The sequence below is a fragment of the Gopherus flavomarginatus genome, chromosome 6 (assembly GCF_025201925.1).
Source record: "Gopherus flavomarginatus isolate rGopFla2 chromosome 6, rGopFla2.mat.asm, whole genome shotgun sequence".
NCBI classification, from domain to species: Eukaryota; Metazoa; Chordata; order Testudines; family Testudinidae; genus Gopherus; species Gopherus flavomarginatus.
In genome coordinates, this window is record NC_066622.1 from 92,535,467 (window position 1) to 92,548,755 (window position 13,289).

The following is a 13,289-nucleotide window of genomic DNA, read 5'->3' on the forward strand; positions in this document are numbered from 1 at the left end:
AATATCTCTCTACCACCATGGCCACTCACCTTCCCTGTCCCTTGTCAGCAGCCTCTCTCATGAGATTCTGTTTTTTATTGCTCGTTATTTTCTCATTCAAAAGAAGAAAGAGGTTTGAAGTCCTACTCTGTACCTTCGATGTCTCAACATCCAGCTCACAAAATGTATCTCAGATTCCTGATGGGAACGTTTCACTACTAGTGCAGGGTCCTGTCCTCTGGTCTTTCTATAGCACTGAGGGTGTTCATCAAGTGCTTGCCAGAGATAGCCACGCATTCAGAGACAAGTGATCCAGGTCTATCCATAGTTGGTTCGTGAGCTGATCTGAGGAAGATGACCATAGCAGGTTATTGTAAGATGACAGCCTTCCTCACCAGCCTCTCTGTGCAGCCCCAGTCACCTTCTTTGCTCTGTCTGACATAGTTTTGCAGAATACTGGTCATTCTACATCCAAACCATCATAATTATGTCCGACAGCCTAGATGTGACTGGCCTATATCCACTGAAACAACTTATTGAGTTAAAGTAAAGAACATTCTGCTCCCAAGCAGGAAAATCTTATCTGGACTGACTTAGAAAGCTGAAGTGGAAAAGGTTTTTCTATTTGGACATTCAGGACCAGCTGGCTCCCTTCTCAGCACTGTTTCGACTATTTACTAGCTCTAAAACAATCTTTGCATTAATTCCACAAGGGTCCATAAAACAGCAGTATTTGTATATCACTCTTCTCTCCAGTGTTGTCCTCACTGTATTTTCTCACCCTCCAATGGCTAGATTCCTAAAAGGTTTTTATTAATGGTTTTCCTGTAGTTCACTAGTCTCCTTCCTTTTGGGACTTCAGTATAGCATTATCGAGATTGATGGGTCCTCTACTTTGAGTCCTTGGCAACCTGTTCACTATATCACCTGTCAGTGAAAACTGACTTTTTTGGAGCGATTTCATCAGCATGAAGGGTATGGGAGATTGAGGCCCTTATGTCAGGTCCTCCCTATACATGATTTTCTAAGGGCAGGATTGCTCTCAGGCCTCTTGCCCAAAGTTGTTTAAAGTTCATATGAACCAGTTTATTCATCTCCTAGTTTTCTTCCCAAAGCCTCACTCAACCCTGGGGAAACTAACCTACATACGCTAGTTGTAGCAAGGGTATTGGTACTACCTTAACAGGACAAAATCATTCAGGAACACCTCTGTACTCTTTGTGGTGTTTGCTGATAAGAAATCATTTTCCGTTGATCTTTTACTCTTCATAAACATATCAGTCAGTGATTCTTCATAGCCTAATAAAATATAGGTTCTTCTTCGAGTGATTGCTCATATCCATTCCAGTTAGGTGTGTGCGCCGCGCGTGCACATTCGTCGGAAAACTTTTACCCTAGCAACTCGGTGGGCCGGCAGGTCGCCCCCTGGAGTGGCGCCATCATGGCGCTTGATATATACCCCTGCCGGCCCACCCGCTCCTCAGTTCCTTCTTACCGCCCGTGTCGGTCGTTGGAACAGTGGAGCGCGGCTTAGCTGACCTCCACTTCCCTAGCTACTCGTAGTTCTCGTATATAGTTATGCAGTTATAATTCTTTTATATATATATTTGTATAGTTATATGTTTTTTCTCTGCTAACATAGTTAGTTTAGTAATTGTTAGCAGGGTTCAGGAAGTAGCCCCTTCCATGAACCCGGTGCCGGAGCTCATGCACGGCTCTCCGGGTTTTAAAATGGGCTCGGCCTGCCAGAAGCCGATGCCGAAGGGAGATCCACACGACTCCTGTTTGAAGTGCCTCAGGGAATTGCACTTGATAGCTAAGTGCCCCATTTGCAAGGCTTTTAAGCCGAGAACAAAAAGGAGCGGGACTTTCACTTACCCCTCCACCTTCGGCGCCGAGCGATGATCAAGCGGCTGGCAGAAGCGCCTCCTCGGCACCGTACCCCGCCGGTACTACCAAGGCCTTTCGGCACCGGCCGTCGCCGGCACCGAAGTCGACTAGGCACCGCTCCCTTCCTCCGAGGTCGAGAGAGCCTACAAGTCCTGCTGGTGCCTGGCGGCTCCCCGGCACGCGCCGTGGTTGAGCCCCCTGCTCCTGCTGCTTCCGTGCCACCTGCATCGCAGCCAGAGAGCTCGCCTAAGTCGGATTGCCCGGCACCGACACCTGCAGAGGCACCGATGACATCGGCACCGTCGATTCCAGTCCCCCAGGGCAATTGAATCCGGTGCCTGACAGCTCCCCGGCACGCGCCGTGGTAGAGCTTCTGCTCCTGCTGCTTCCGTGCCAACTGCACCGCAGCCAGAGAGCTCATCTAAGTCGGATCGTCCGGCACCGACACCTGCTGAGGCACCGACGACGTCGGCACCGTCGATCCCGGTCCCACAAGGGCCGTAGAATCCGGTGCCTGACGGCTCCCCGGCACGCGCCGTGGTTGAGCTACTGCTCCTGCTGCTTCCGTGCCAACGGCACCACAGCCAGAGAGCTCGTTTAAGTCGGATCGCCCGGCACCGACACTTGCTGCGACACCGACGACGTCGGCACCGTCAATCCCGGTCCCACAAGGGCCGTAGAATCCGGTGCCTGACGGCTCCCCGGCACGCGCTGTGGTTGAGCTACTGCTCCTGCTGCTTCCGTGCCAACGGCACCACAGCCAGAGAGCTCGTCTAAGTCGGATTTCCCAGCACCGACGCCTCTGAGGCACCGACAACGTCGGCACCGTCAATTCCAGTCCCATAAGGGCCGTAGAATCCGGTGCCTGACGGCTCCCCGGCGCGCGCCGTGGTTGAGCTTATTGCTCCTGCTGCTTCCGTGCCGACGGCACCACAGCCGGACAGCTCATCTAACTCGGATCGCCCGGCACCGACGCCTACCGAAGCTCTGACGACCTCGGTACCGTCGATCCTGGTCCCACGAGGGCCGTCGAATCCGGTGCCTGACAGCTCCCCAGTATGCACTGTGGTTGAGCCTGCTGTTCCCTCCACGCTGGAGACGTTACCAACGGCGAGGGATCTCATTGCCATGACAGAGTCGATGCTGCCTGACCCCGGCAACGCCGGTGCGGGTGATACACTCTCTTCATGTGACCGTCCTCTGTCAACACAGCAGAGCGGCACCGTTCATGATCACGGTCCCGCAGACACTCCAGATCCTGTCGGCACGCCCGACACCACTTGCAGTCCCGGTGCTGTTTTCCTCATCGGTACTGGTCGCACTCGCTGCACCGGTCGGTGTCCCGTTCGCCGACCTGCTATCGGCACCGTTCCGACTCCCGGGTCTGCGACAGGTACCTTGACTCCTGTAGCCTCTCCCCGAGCCTCGAGATCTCGGTCGACCTCCAGGCACCATTCTGGTTGTGGGTCTGGATCTCGTTCCAGGTACCGTTACGCCTCCCGGTGCCGGTTCCCGGTGCCGAGTCGGGCAAGGTCCGATAGAGTCAGAGACTCTGTCTGTGCCTTCTTTTAGTACCTCCATGGCCATCCGGACACGCATCTGTGTCATCCCACATGCGCAGATCTTATGCTCAGGACCACGATTCTGATATGATGGCCAGCGGGCGCCAGCCCCGAAACCGAAAGAGGCTTGGCAAATGAACCTGTTCGGCCGCCAGGTGTACTCTGCAGAGGCCCTGCAGCTCTGGGTAGCAAAGCAACAAGGCTTGCTTTGCTGCAATAATTATAGCACCTGGGTGGAGGTAGTTTAGTTTATGGAGTTTCTCCCTCAAAACTCCCGCCAAGAGTTCGCTACCGTCTTGGAGGACGGGGGAAAAAAGGTACCCAGAGCGTCCCTCCAGGCCTCGTTGGACGCAGCAGACTCTGCAGCCAGGACTCTGGCCTTTGGTGTCGCCATGAGGTGCATCTCATGGCTTCAGGTTTCAAACCTCCGGCCGGAGCGGCAGTAGGCCATTCAGGATTTACCCTTTGTTGGCAAACGGCAAGGACAGCCCCAGGCTGCCAAGCCTGATGGACAATAGGGTCCTAATGCGCTCTCTCAGCATGCATATGCCAGCGACCAAACGCAGGCCTTTCTGTCCCCAGCCGCCATACTCTGTGCCTAGCCAGAGACAGGACTTTGGCAAACGGCGAGGCTAAGGTGGTCACAGACGAACGTCAGGACCCCTAAAGAGCCAAGGTCAAGGTCCCTCGCAATTACCACTGGGACCAAAGACGAACCTTCCAGGGTGCGCCTGAGGGCGGTGTACCAGTCACAGGCCGGGATCTCAATCCCGCTTTCTCCTGGCGTGGCCCCAGTTAATTTCAGATCGCTGGATCCTGCGCACGGTGGAGCATAGGTACCACCTCTAATTTGTTCCAGCCCGGTCCCCCTTCAGGGACCCCTCTCACGAGCAATTCCTCGTACAAGAGGTGCAGACGCCGATGGACGAAAGGGGCAAGGGGTTTTACTCCCGTTATGCCCTAGTCCCCCACTCGAACGCAGGTCTCAGACCTTCCTAGTTCTGCACGGACTCAACCGGTTTAGGATAAGGTTGAAGTTCCGCACGGTATCCATGGGAACCATTATTCCATCCTTGCCTCCTGGGGGCTACTATGCCGCCCTGGATATGAAGGACGCGTACTTTCGCAACGCCATCTTCCCTCCGCGCAGGAGATACCTCCGCTTTCTAGCCAACTGTCAGTACTTCTGGTTTACGGCCATAGTCGCCGCCTACCTTCGCTGATGTCGGATATGCGTTTTTCCGTATCTGGACGATTCGCTTATCCGAGGAGACTCTGAGACAAACCACTCAGCGCGTGGGCATTGTCACGGTCTTATTAACAGGTCAAAGCCTGATGATTACTATAGAGCAATCCACTCTGGTTCCCACGCAGAGGTTGGACTTCCTAGGAGCGATCCTGGTCTCCTCCCTAGCCGGAGCCTGCTTATCACAACTGCGGTTTTAGGTGATGGCAACAATCATCTGAGGTCTGCAGGCTTTCCCAACGACCTCGGCTCGTACTTGTCTCAGTCTCCTGGGTCCATGGTTGCCCGCAAGTTTGTAACCAAACACGCCAAGCTCCGCCTCCGTCCTCTCCAAGTCCGGCTCACCTCGGCGTGCCACCCGGACAGGGAGCCAATGGTCATGGTAGTCACCGTTCCCTCGAGCACCTTAGGCTCCCCAGAGTGGTGACTAACCCACTCCCTGGTGTGGGCAGGGATGCGGTTTCATCCGCCCCAGCCCTCACTGCCCCTGACGACGGACGCGTCATCTCTCTGCTCAAGTGCTCATGGTCACTCCGAGCTTAAGGCCTTTGGTCTTCTCGGGAACTGGCATTCCACATCAATGCCCCAAAAATGAGAGTAGTCCGCCTGGCGTGCCAGGGGTTCCAGCGGCAGTTGCGAGGCCGTTGTATCTTGGTGTTTACAGCCAACACAGCGGCCATGTGCTTCATAAATATCCAGGGAGGGACATGGTCCTCCCCCCCACTTTTGTTGTCAGGAGGCCATCCATTTCCGGAACTTTTGCATGGCCCACTCGATGGAGCTGGTGACGTCCTTTCTCCCAGGCGTTCGGAACGTCTTGGCGCTTTCACTCAGCAGGTCTTTCCTGTCTTACGAGTGATCGCTCTGCCCCATGTGAGGCGCTCTGCTCTCCAGAAGCGGAGATGTTTCCTCACATAGACCTGTTTGCTCACCGCGAGAGCAGAACATGCCAGATGTTCTGCTCCTTCCAAGGTCTCTCTTCGGGATCGATCTTGGACGCATTCCTGATGCCGTGGAAAGGCCAACTCCATTATGCCTTCCCACTGTTCCCACTGGTTCATTAGGTCCTGCTCAAACTCCGCAGGGGCAGAGCGCGCATCATCATGATCACTCCAGAGTGGTCCAGGCAGCACTGATATACCACGTTGCTCGGCCTGTCAATAACAGACCCAATTACCCTGCCACCCCACCCAGTCCTCATCACTCAGGGCAACGACAGGCTTCGTCACTCGGACCTGCAGCCTCTTCGCCTCACGGTGTGGCTGCTGCGTAACTGAGCCGGGGTGACAGGAAGCCTTCCACCTGGTCAACGTACCGGGCCAGGTGGAAGCGTTTCTTCTACAGCTGCAATACGCTCGATCTTGCTCCTGCTGAGGTCTCGATCCCCTCTATTTGGCCTGCCTCTGGCCTTCAGCGGCAGGACCTGGCGGTATCATCACTGAGGATACACTCAGCAGCCATCTCTACCTTCCAGCCAGGCTAAGGTGGACGTTCCGTGTTCTCACGCTCTAAGGGTTTGAGATCCCTCAAGGGCTTGGAGAGCTTGCACCCTCGGGTGCGCCGCCCAGCCCCGACCTGGGACCTCAACCTAGTTTTAACCAGACTTATGTCTCCCCCAGTCGAGCCGTTCACGACTGGCCCTCTGATATGCCTGTCTTGGACGACAACTTTCCTCGTAGCTGTTACATCAGCCAGACGAGTTTCCGAGCTCAGAGCTCTTACGGGGGTTCCACCGTACACTAGATTTCACAAAGACAAGGTGCAGTTATGACCGCACCCGGCTCTCCTCCCTAAGGTGGTTTCGGCCTTTCATGTTACCCACAGCTCAACGCAATGGGCACAACCATTGCACTCCTTGGACATCTGTGGAGTGCTCGCATTTATATTGCGCTGCCAGAACCATTTCGTAAGGTGGCCCAGCTCTGTCTTGGTAGCGGGCCAAAGGGAGGGCTTGCTTGTTTTCCTCTCAGAGGATCTCATCTCGGGTGATGGCAGACTTCCACACTTGTTATGATTTGGCTCATATTTCCCCAAGCCACATCATCGTGCGGTTTACCAGGGCTCAGGCTTCATCTGCCGCCTTGCTGGCTCGTGTTCCTACACATGAGATCTGTCACGCAGCTCCATTGGTCCTCTGTCCATACCTTTGCTTTGCAGTATGCCCTGGTTCAACAGACAAGAGATGCTGTAGCCCCTGGCTCAGCAGTTTTCATTCTGCCACATTTCACTCCGACCCCACCGCCTACGTAAGGCTTGGGATTCACCTAACTGGAATGGATATGAGCAATCACTCGAAGAAGAAAAGACGGTTACTCACCTTTGTAACTGTTGTTCTTCGAGATGTGTTGCTCATATCCATTCCACACCCGCCCTCCTTCCCCACTGTCGGAGTAGCCGGCAAGAAGGAACTGAGGAGCGGGTGGGCCGGCAGGGGTATATATCAAGCGCCATGATGGCGCCACTCCAGGGGGCGACCTGCCGGCCCACCGAGTTGCTAGGGTAAAAGTTTTCCGACGAATGTGCACGCGCGGCGCACACACCTAACTGGAATGGATATGAGCAACACATCTCGAAGAACAACAGTTACAAAGGTGAGTAACCGTCTTGTATAGAGTTTTCAGAAAATGAGCACTCTGGTTATTCAGAATATGTTTTAGCACCTTACCCTTTAAGAATACATACTGTGAACAGAATGTTTGTAGTGAGATCTCAGCTTCATCAATAGTAATGTACTGTAGACTCTCAGGTGGATGGAATAAATCATTAGAATTTATTCTTATGATATAAATATTTACTCCAGGGTTGTATGTGAACCTCCTAGAATATTGAACACCAATTTATTTGAATATTTAGGCAGTGAAGCAATCTCTGTTAATTCCAGTTAATCTATTTGTTGCAGTGTTGTAGCTGTTTTGGTCCCAGGTTATTAGAGAGACAAGGTAGGGGAGTTAATATCTTTTATTGAACCAACATCTTTTGGTAAGAAATATAAGCTTTCAAGCTTACACAGAACTTTCCCTAGACCTGAAGAAGAGCTCTGTGTAAGCTTGAAAACTTGTCTATTTCACCAATAGAAGTTGGACCAATAAAAGTTAATGTATTAACATTTTTTTAAAATCCTTTGGGAGGCTTGTCTTTCATCCTAATGCAACCACATAGACAACTGTATATTATCAATACTTATTTCTTGTTTGTATATGAAACTCAAGCATTTGCAAATCATCAATTTTAAGAATTTGGGGAGTAGATTTCCTTTTGGCTTGATGAATTTTTCTATCCACTGAACTGGAATGTTAAATGTTCTTCTGGTTTTCAGTTACCTGCCACTAAATTCTACCTATATGACAGATAAATTGGATATAATAAGCTTACCACCACTTTTGAGTGTGAGAAGCTGTATATGGTGCTTCCCCCAATCCTAATGTATAAACGATATAGTAGAACCAAAGCAATAAACTTGGCAGTGAATTTTAGATGACCTCTACTTAGAACAACATTTAGGGCCTGATTCTGATTTCACACTGGTTTTACACAAGTGTAATTCTGTTGACTACAGTGTAGTTACTCTGGAATTACACTGATCTCAGAATCAGGCCCTTAGACTGTCTGAGATGGCATCTGAAGACTTGTTTTCACAATGGTCTATAAGGTGTCATAAAATGTCTGTCAACAATGGAGGAGCAGGGTTTGTATTTCAAAACACACTTGCCTTTTTTATCCATGGTTTGCTTTGGCATGGGCTTTCTATACTTTGTTTATTAACCATAATCCTATCTATTTATTCAGACTTTTGGGGAAGTACTGGATTGCATCAGAAGATGGGGGTTTTGGCATGGATATCCTTGGGAGATAGATGGGATATTTTCTTCATTGTCTGGTTATAGTAATTTTTACTGTTACACAGGTTGACTTACCTGGTGGACTTCTATTAATTACATTAAAGACTAATTCTCCCCCGTCGCCTGAAAAAAACCCAAACAAACAAACATTGTCAGGCTCTCCCGAGTCATTGACTGACATTTTAAAAAAGTATTTGTATAAATTTCAATTGAAAAAGAACAATAAAGCTTAGATGATACACCTCTACCCCAATATAAGACTATCCTCAGAAGCCAAAAAATATTACTGCGTTATAGGTGAAACCGCGTTATACTGAACTTGCTTTGATCTGCCGGAGCATGCAGCCCCGCCCCCCTGAAGTACTATTTTACTGCATTATATCCGAATTCATGTTTTATCGGGCCGCGTTATATTGGGGTAGAGGTTTACCTGAGAATAGAATTGCTTGTTAAGGGCTCGTTCTAATCATATCACATTTTGAAATTACACATCCCTTTTTTTCCTCTTTGGAACAGAAATGCTGGCTTGGGTGTCTGTTCAATGACTTGCAGATTTGGTGGTGTTTTGGCTCCATTTGTGCCATCCATGGTAAGTTAATTTTTTATTTTATTCGTGTTAATTACTGATATTTTTTCCCTGCAAGACTTCTAGTTTATTGGAATAATCCCAGAATTGCTTTCATGATTCTGAACATGGCAGGTAGATCTTTTTCAAGGGATACTTATATATACCTCTGCAAAATGTATATGTAAGCTCTATTTAATGATATTGATATAGTCAAATTTGAGACTTAACTAATGAGAGAGGGTGTTTCGGGTGTTGAGTGTTTTGGGGGTTTTTTTGTATTTACAAAATAGAATATCTTTTTATAAAACTTCATTCCTTTGAGAAAGAAGCAAATTAACATTTTATCTTTTACATTAAGTGAGTTACCTAGTATTTATCTGTTACTGCTGTCTTTGTAAACAAATTTTGTATTGATACCTAGTTAGTACCTGAATGCTCTTTGGCTTGCAAACATTCATAATGGAGATTTTGATATGAATAATTACTTGTATAGTGAGTTTTTGATCCATTCTTTTCATAATGTATATCTAAATAATTACCATTGTTGTTAATAGATATTACATACATGAATGCTGTGAAGAACAGACCTTTTGATATAACTTGTTTTTGTGTATAATTAATTGAAATATATGAAACATGAACAAATAATGCTGCAGTATTTTTAGAAATATCCTGGAGCATGAATTAATTTTGGGGGTTTTATCACTGATTTTTAATTTCAGAAAACTCTTAACCCATCTGTACCATTCATGGTGTTTGGAATCAGTGGAGTATCAGCAGGATTCTTGACTCTTCTTCTTCCGGAAACTCTTAATAAGCCAATTGCAGAGAGCATTGAAGACCTTCAGGGTCCTGTATACCAAATGCTTAAAAACAAAAAGGCAGAGTAAAAAAACTTTTTTTTAATCTAGTTTTTTATTAAAGCAGTTTCCATGCATCTTACACAAGTCACACTGTAGCACACATTTCTAAGTTATTCAACTTGGATGTTAATCTTAAATTTCTGTTTTTCCTTTATTCATAACATCCTTGCTCTGTATTTGTTAAATAGAGTTTTACAATTGTTTGTATGTCAAAGAGGAAGGCTTTAAAATAAATTTTCTTGCACTCATTTTCACCTGTGCATATGATACAGCACATAAGCCACGGTGCATTTTTGTTATTGTTGAACATAATTTTAAAAAGCAGCCTGAAATAGTCACAGGTGATATGTAGATAACTTAACTTGTACTTCTGCAATAAGACAATTAAGTCACTCTTATGTATTGCATTGTACCCTTTCTATTTATGTCAAGTCCCTTACTAGAATATAACATTGAAAAAAACAGTGTATGATATTTGAGGAGAGTGTTTAATCCCTTATTTATTTCTCCTCCATTGTTAGAAGCATTTGGAACACTTTCCTCTAGTAGATGAATGCCTAATAAAACTTTTGAAACTGAAAAGTAACTTAGTTTTGTCTAATTAATGGTCAACAATGGTAGTTTCAAAAATACAACCAGGACAATTTGAAGAGATATACTGTAGCTGTAGTTTTTAGCTGAAATCTATTATTACAATTAACACTGAAGTGACTTCGTGCAAATTGCTGAAATTTGCATAAAGTCTCTTCAAAGGATGCAGCAAGCATCAGTCTATCGCTGTTATACTGTAGAAACTACAGTTTTCCCTCCTCCAATCTTGTATGATGACACAAACTTTACTGTGAAGAATCAAAACTTAATTATCTCATGATATAAAATGTGTAACACGTTCAAAAATTTTGCATATGTCGTCTTACTCAGATGAATATAAATGGTAGGATTTCTAATGACAACAACAAAGGTTATCCTATGAAGTCAACACAGGTAGCTTGGAAACAAAAGAATACTAAGTGTCCTTAACACAATAACAAATTAATGAGTTTTGTTAGTTATGTTAATTATTGTACTAAAGAATTAATGAGTTTTAAGAAACTAAAAATCCATATATACTTAATGTAGTTTAATATTTGGTAGTACTGAATTGAAATGAAAAGAAATTGAAACACAGTCTCTTGTATTTGTGCCGTTTGTTTTTTTAATTTCACTTCATTTTTGAATTTTGATCAACTGAATGTATGCTGATTTCCCTCTTTGACATTAATCTGTGAACATCAGCAAAAATAAGATACTTAAAATTGTTTTAATAATTTTTATATTTCATCTGTTTAACAGGTAAACCAATTAGAAGAAAACACTTAAAATTTCAAAAAACATCTTTCTGGTGAAAAATCAAGCATCTTTTGGTAAAGTGCTTTCATAATGAAGGTGTGGAGCCACTGAGAAACCAGAATGGAAATGTCAAGGGGCATAAAGTATAATGCCACTTCCAGTATGTTGAACAGTTTATTTTTATGTGGAGCACAACTGAGAAAATGGAAAAAGTTTGCCAAAATTTGTGGAAAGAGATGGCAAATCCTTGCATTAATTTAATGACTTAATTAACCACACTCGGGGCACAGAAGATACAGTTTTTAATAAAAAAAATGTAATATTCCATTTTTTTATTTTATAAGATGTAACTGCTAGCTGTGAATTGAAATATAATGATGAAATTGAGGTAGTATGTAATAAGTGTTTTTTAAAAGATATTTTCTGATTGGAAGGTTGCAGGGCAGCCTAGTTTGTTCAGTTATTTTGTAATTGTTAGAAATAATTGTATCCTGTGCATGCTAATGTACTCAACAGATTTTTTTTCTTTTTCAATTTGCTTTAAATTACTGCATACCTCATCATACAAAAAGACCAAAGATTTGTATAGATTATTGCCTTAACAGTAACATTAATAATGTGAGAAACTCAATCAAATTGATCAGGAATTTTCAAAGAGAAGTAAATTAACTTTAATGCTGGATACAGTAGGTTTTTTTTAATAAGACCCAGTTGAACAACAGAGAAATTTAACATGAAAAATTGCAACATTGGAAAGAATGATCTGAGGTCTTTGCAGACCAGAGGTACATTTGAAAGAGGGAGTAAATTAGTACTGAACATTTAGTGAAATATTAATTCAGACGATGCAATTAACCAGTAGCTAAGTGTAGCTATAATTACAGAACTAGAAGAAAATTATCAAAAATGTATCTAATATGATATATAATCAAAAATGTTATATTCAGTTAGAATTGGAAATATCTGCAATAGAAACATAATTTCAGTAGATTTCACTTACTAATTGATATTTATTTTTGAGTAGGGATATCATAGTTGTTATGATTGGATTGCCAAAACAGTATTGTAATTAAATTTAAAGAATTATAAATATAAAATTAATGTCTCTTTTACATGTAAATTTGTCATACTCTTATAAGGATATTTCCTATCATTTGGACTTTAGTCCTTTTATTTAATGCATCTGGTAGGAAAAGCTTAAGGAAAAGCCATTGCATTTTGACAAAATTTTTGTATTTAAATTGAGTATGCAAGTTATAACACATGGGCAGACTGCTTAGCCCCTGTGGAACCCTAGTGAAGTCTACAGGGGCACAGCAGTCCATCCGTATGTTATAAATGGCATGACTGAATCCTTAAATTGCATAAAATTATTTAAAATCACAAAATACAGTTTGCAGAGAAAGTTAGGATTTTAGATTGCATACAACGTCTATATATGTGCATTTAAGTCCTGTGCCAAAGTTCAAAGTAACACAAAACACACAATTCTTATTTTCTTATATATATTTAGTTGCCTTATATTCCATTTTTATGGGCTTTAGAACTCAGTTGGTGAAAGAGTTCCTGAATACTTCCTGGTAGTTTCTTACCTTCCTTTAATGTTTATAATCACAACAACTGAGGATTCGTCTTCAAAGAATAATTACATCATCAAGGAAATGGTAAAGAGGAGCTCATGTTTCTATCAATTTATAACTTTTTATTATGAAAAGCTCTGATTCTTATTTTTTTGGTAATAAAAATTGAATCTTAAAACATATCATTTTTCTTAGAATCAGAAGTAACACATTGAGATAAGCGCTCCAAAAATATATCATTGTATGGTGAATGACTCATGTCCCCTTTCTGCTAGATGTTTAATGTATCAGCCTCAATAATGACTTTTCCACATCCTTTTATTCCAGTTCTTGTAGAAAACAGGTAATAAAAATAAATTGTATTTAAAATGTGCTTATATCTCCCAGTTTTTTTAAATTTTGGAATGTATCCTGCTCAGCGTTTACTAAGATT

At 44.4% G+C, this 13,289-nt stretch overlaps 2 protein-coding genes across 7 annotated transcripts in view; one reads left to right on the forward strand and one right to left on the reverse strand.

Moving 5' to 3' along the window:
* LOC127053496 (solute carrier family 22 member 15-like) overlaps positions 1 to 13,229 on the forward strand; it is a 72,909-nt gene extending 59,680 nt beyond the window's left edge. For 4 of the 6 annotated variants that reach the window (XM_050958322.1, XM_050958327.1, XM_050958326.1 and 1 more), the window contains 3 exons: positions 9,033 to 9,105; positions 9,807 to 9,965; positions 11,280 to 13,229. In XM_050958322.1, coding sequence (XP_050814279.1) covers positions 9,033 to 9,105; positions 9,807 to 9,965; positions 11,280 to 11,306 — 259 coding nt within the window. In that variant the 3' untranslated portion in view covers positions 11,307 to 13,229. Of the gene's footprint in view, positions 1 to 9,032; positions 9,106 to 9,806; positions 10,932 to 11,279 lie in introns of all 6 variants that reach the window. The other 2 variants (XR_007775064.1, XM_050958323.1) reach the window with 2 other exon arrangements.
* Positions 1 to 13,289, reverse strand: part of LOC127053499 (zinc finger and SCAN domain-containing protein 20-like) — a 449,526-nt gene that overhangs the window by 310,914 nt on the left and 125,323 nt on the right. The gene's annotated exons all lie outside the window — the stretch shown is intronic.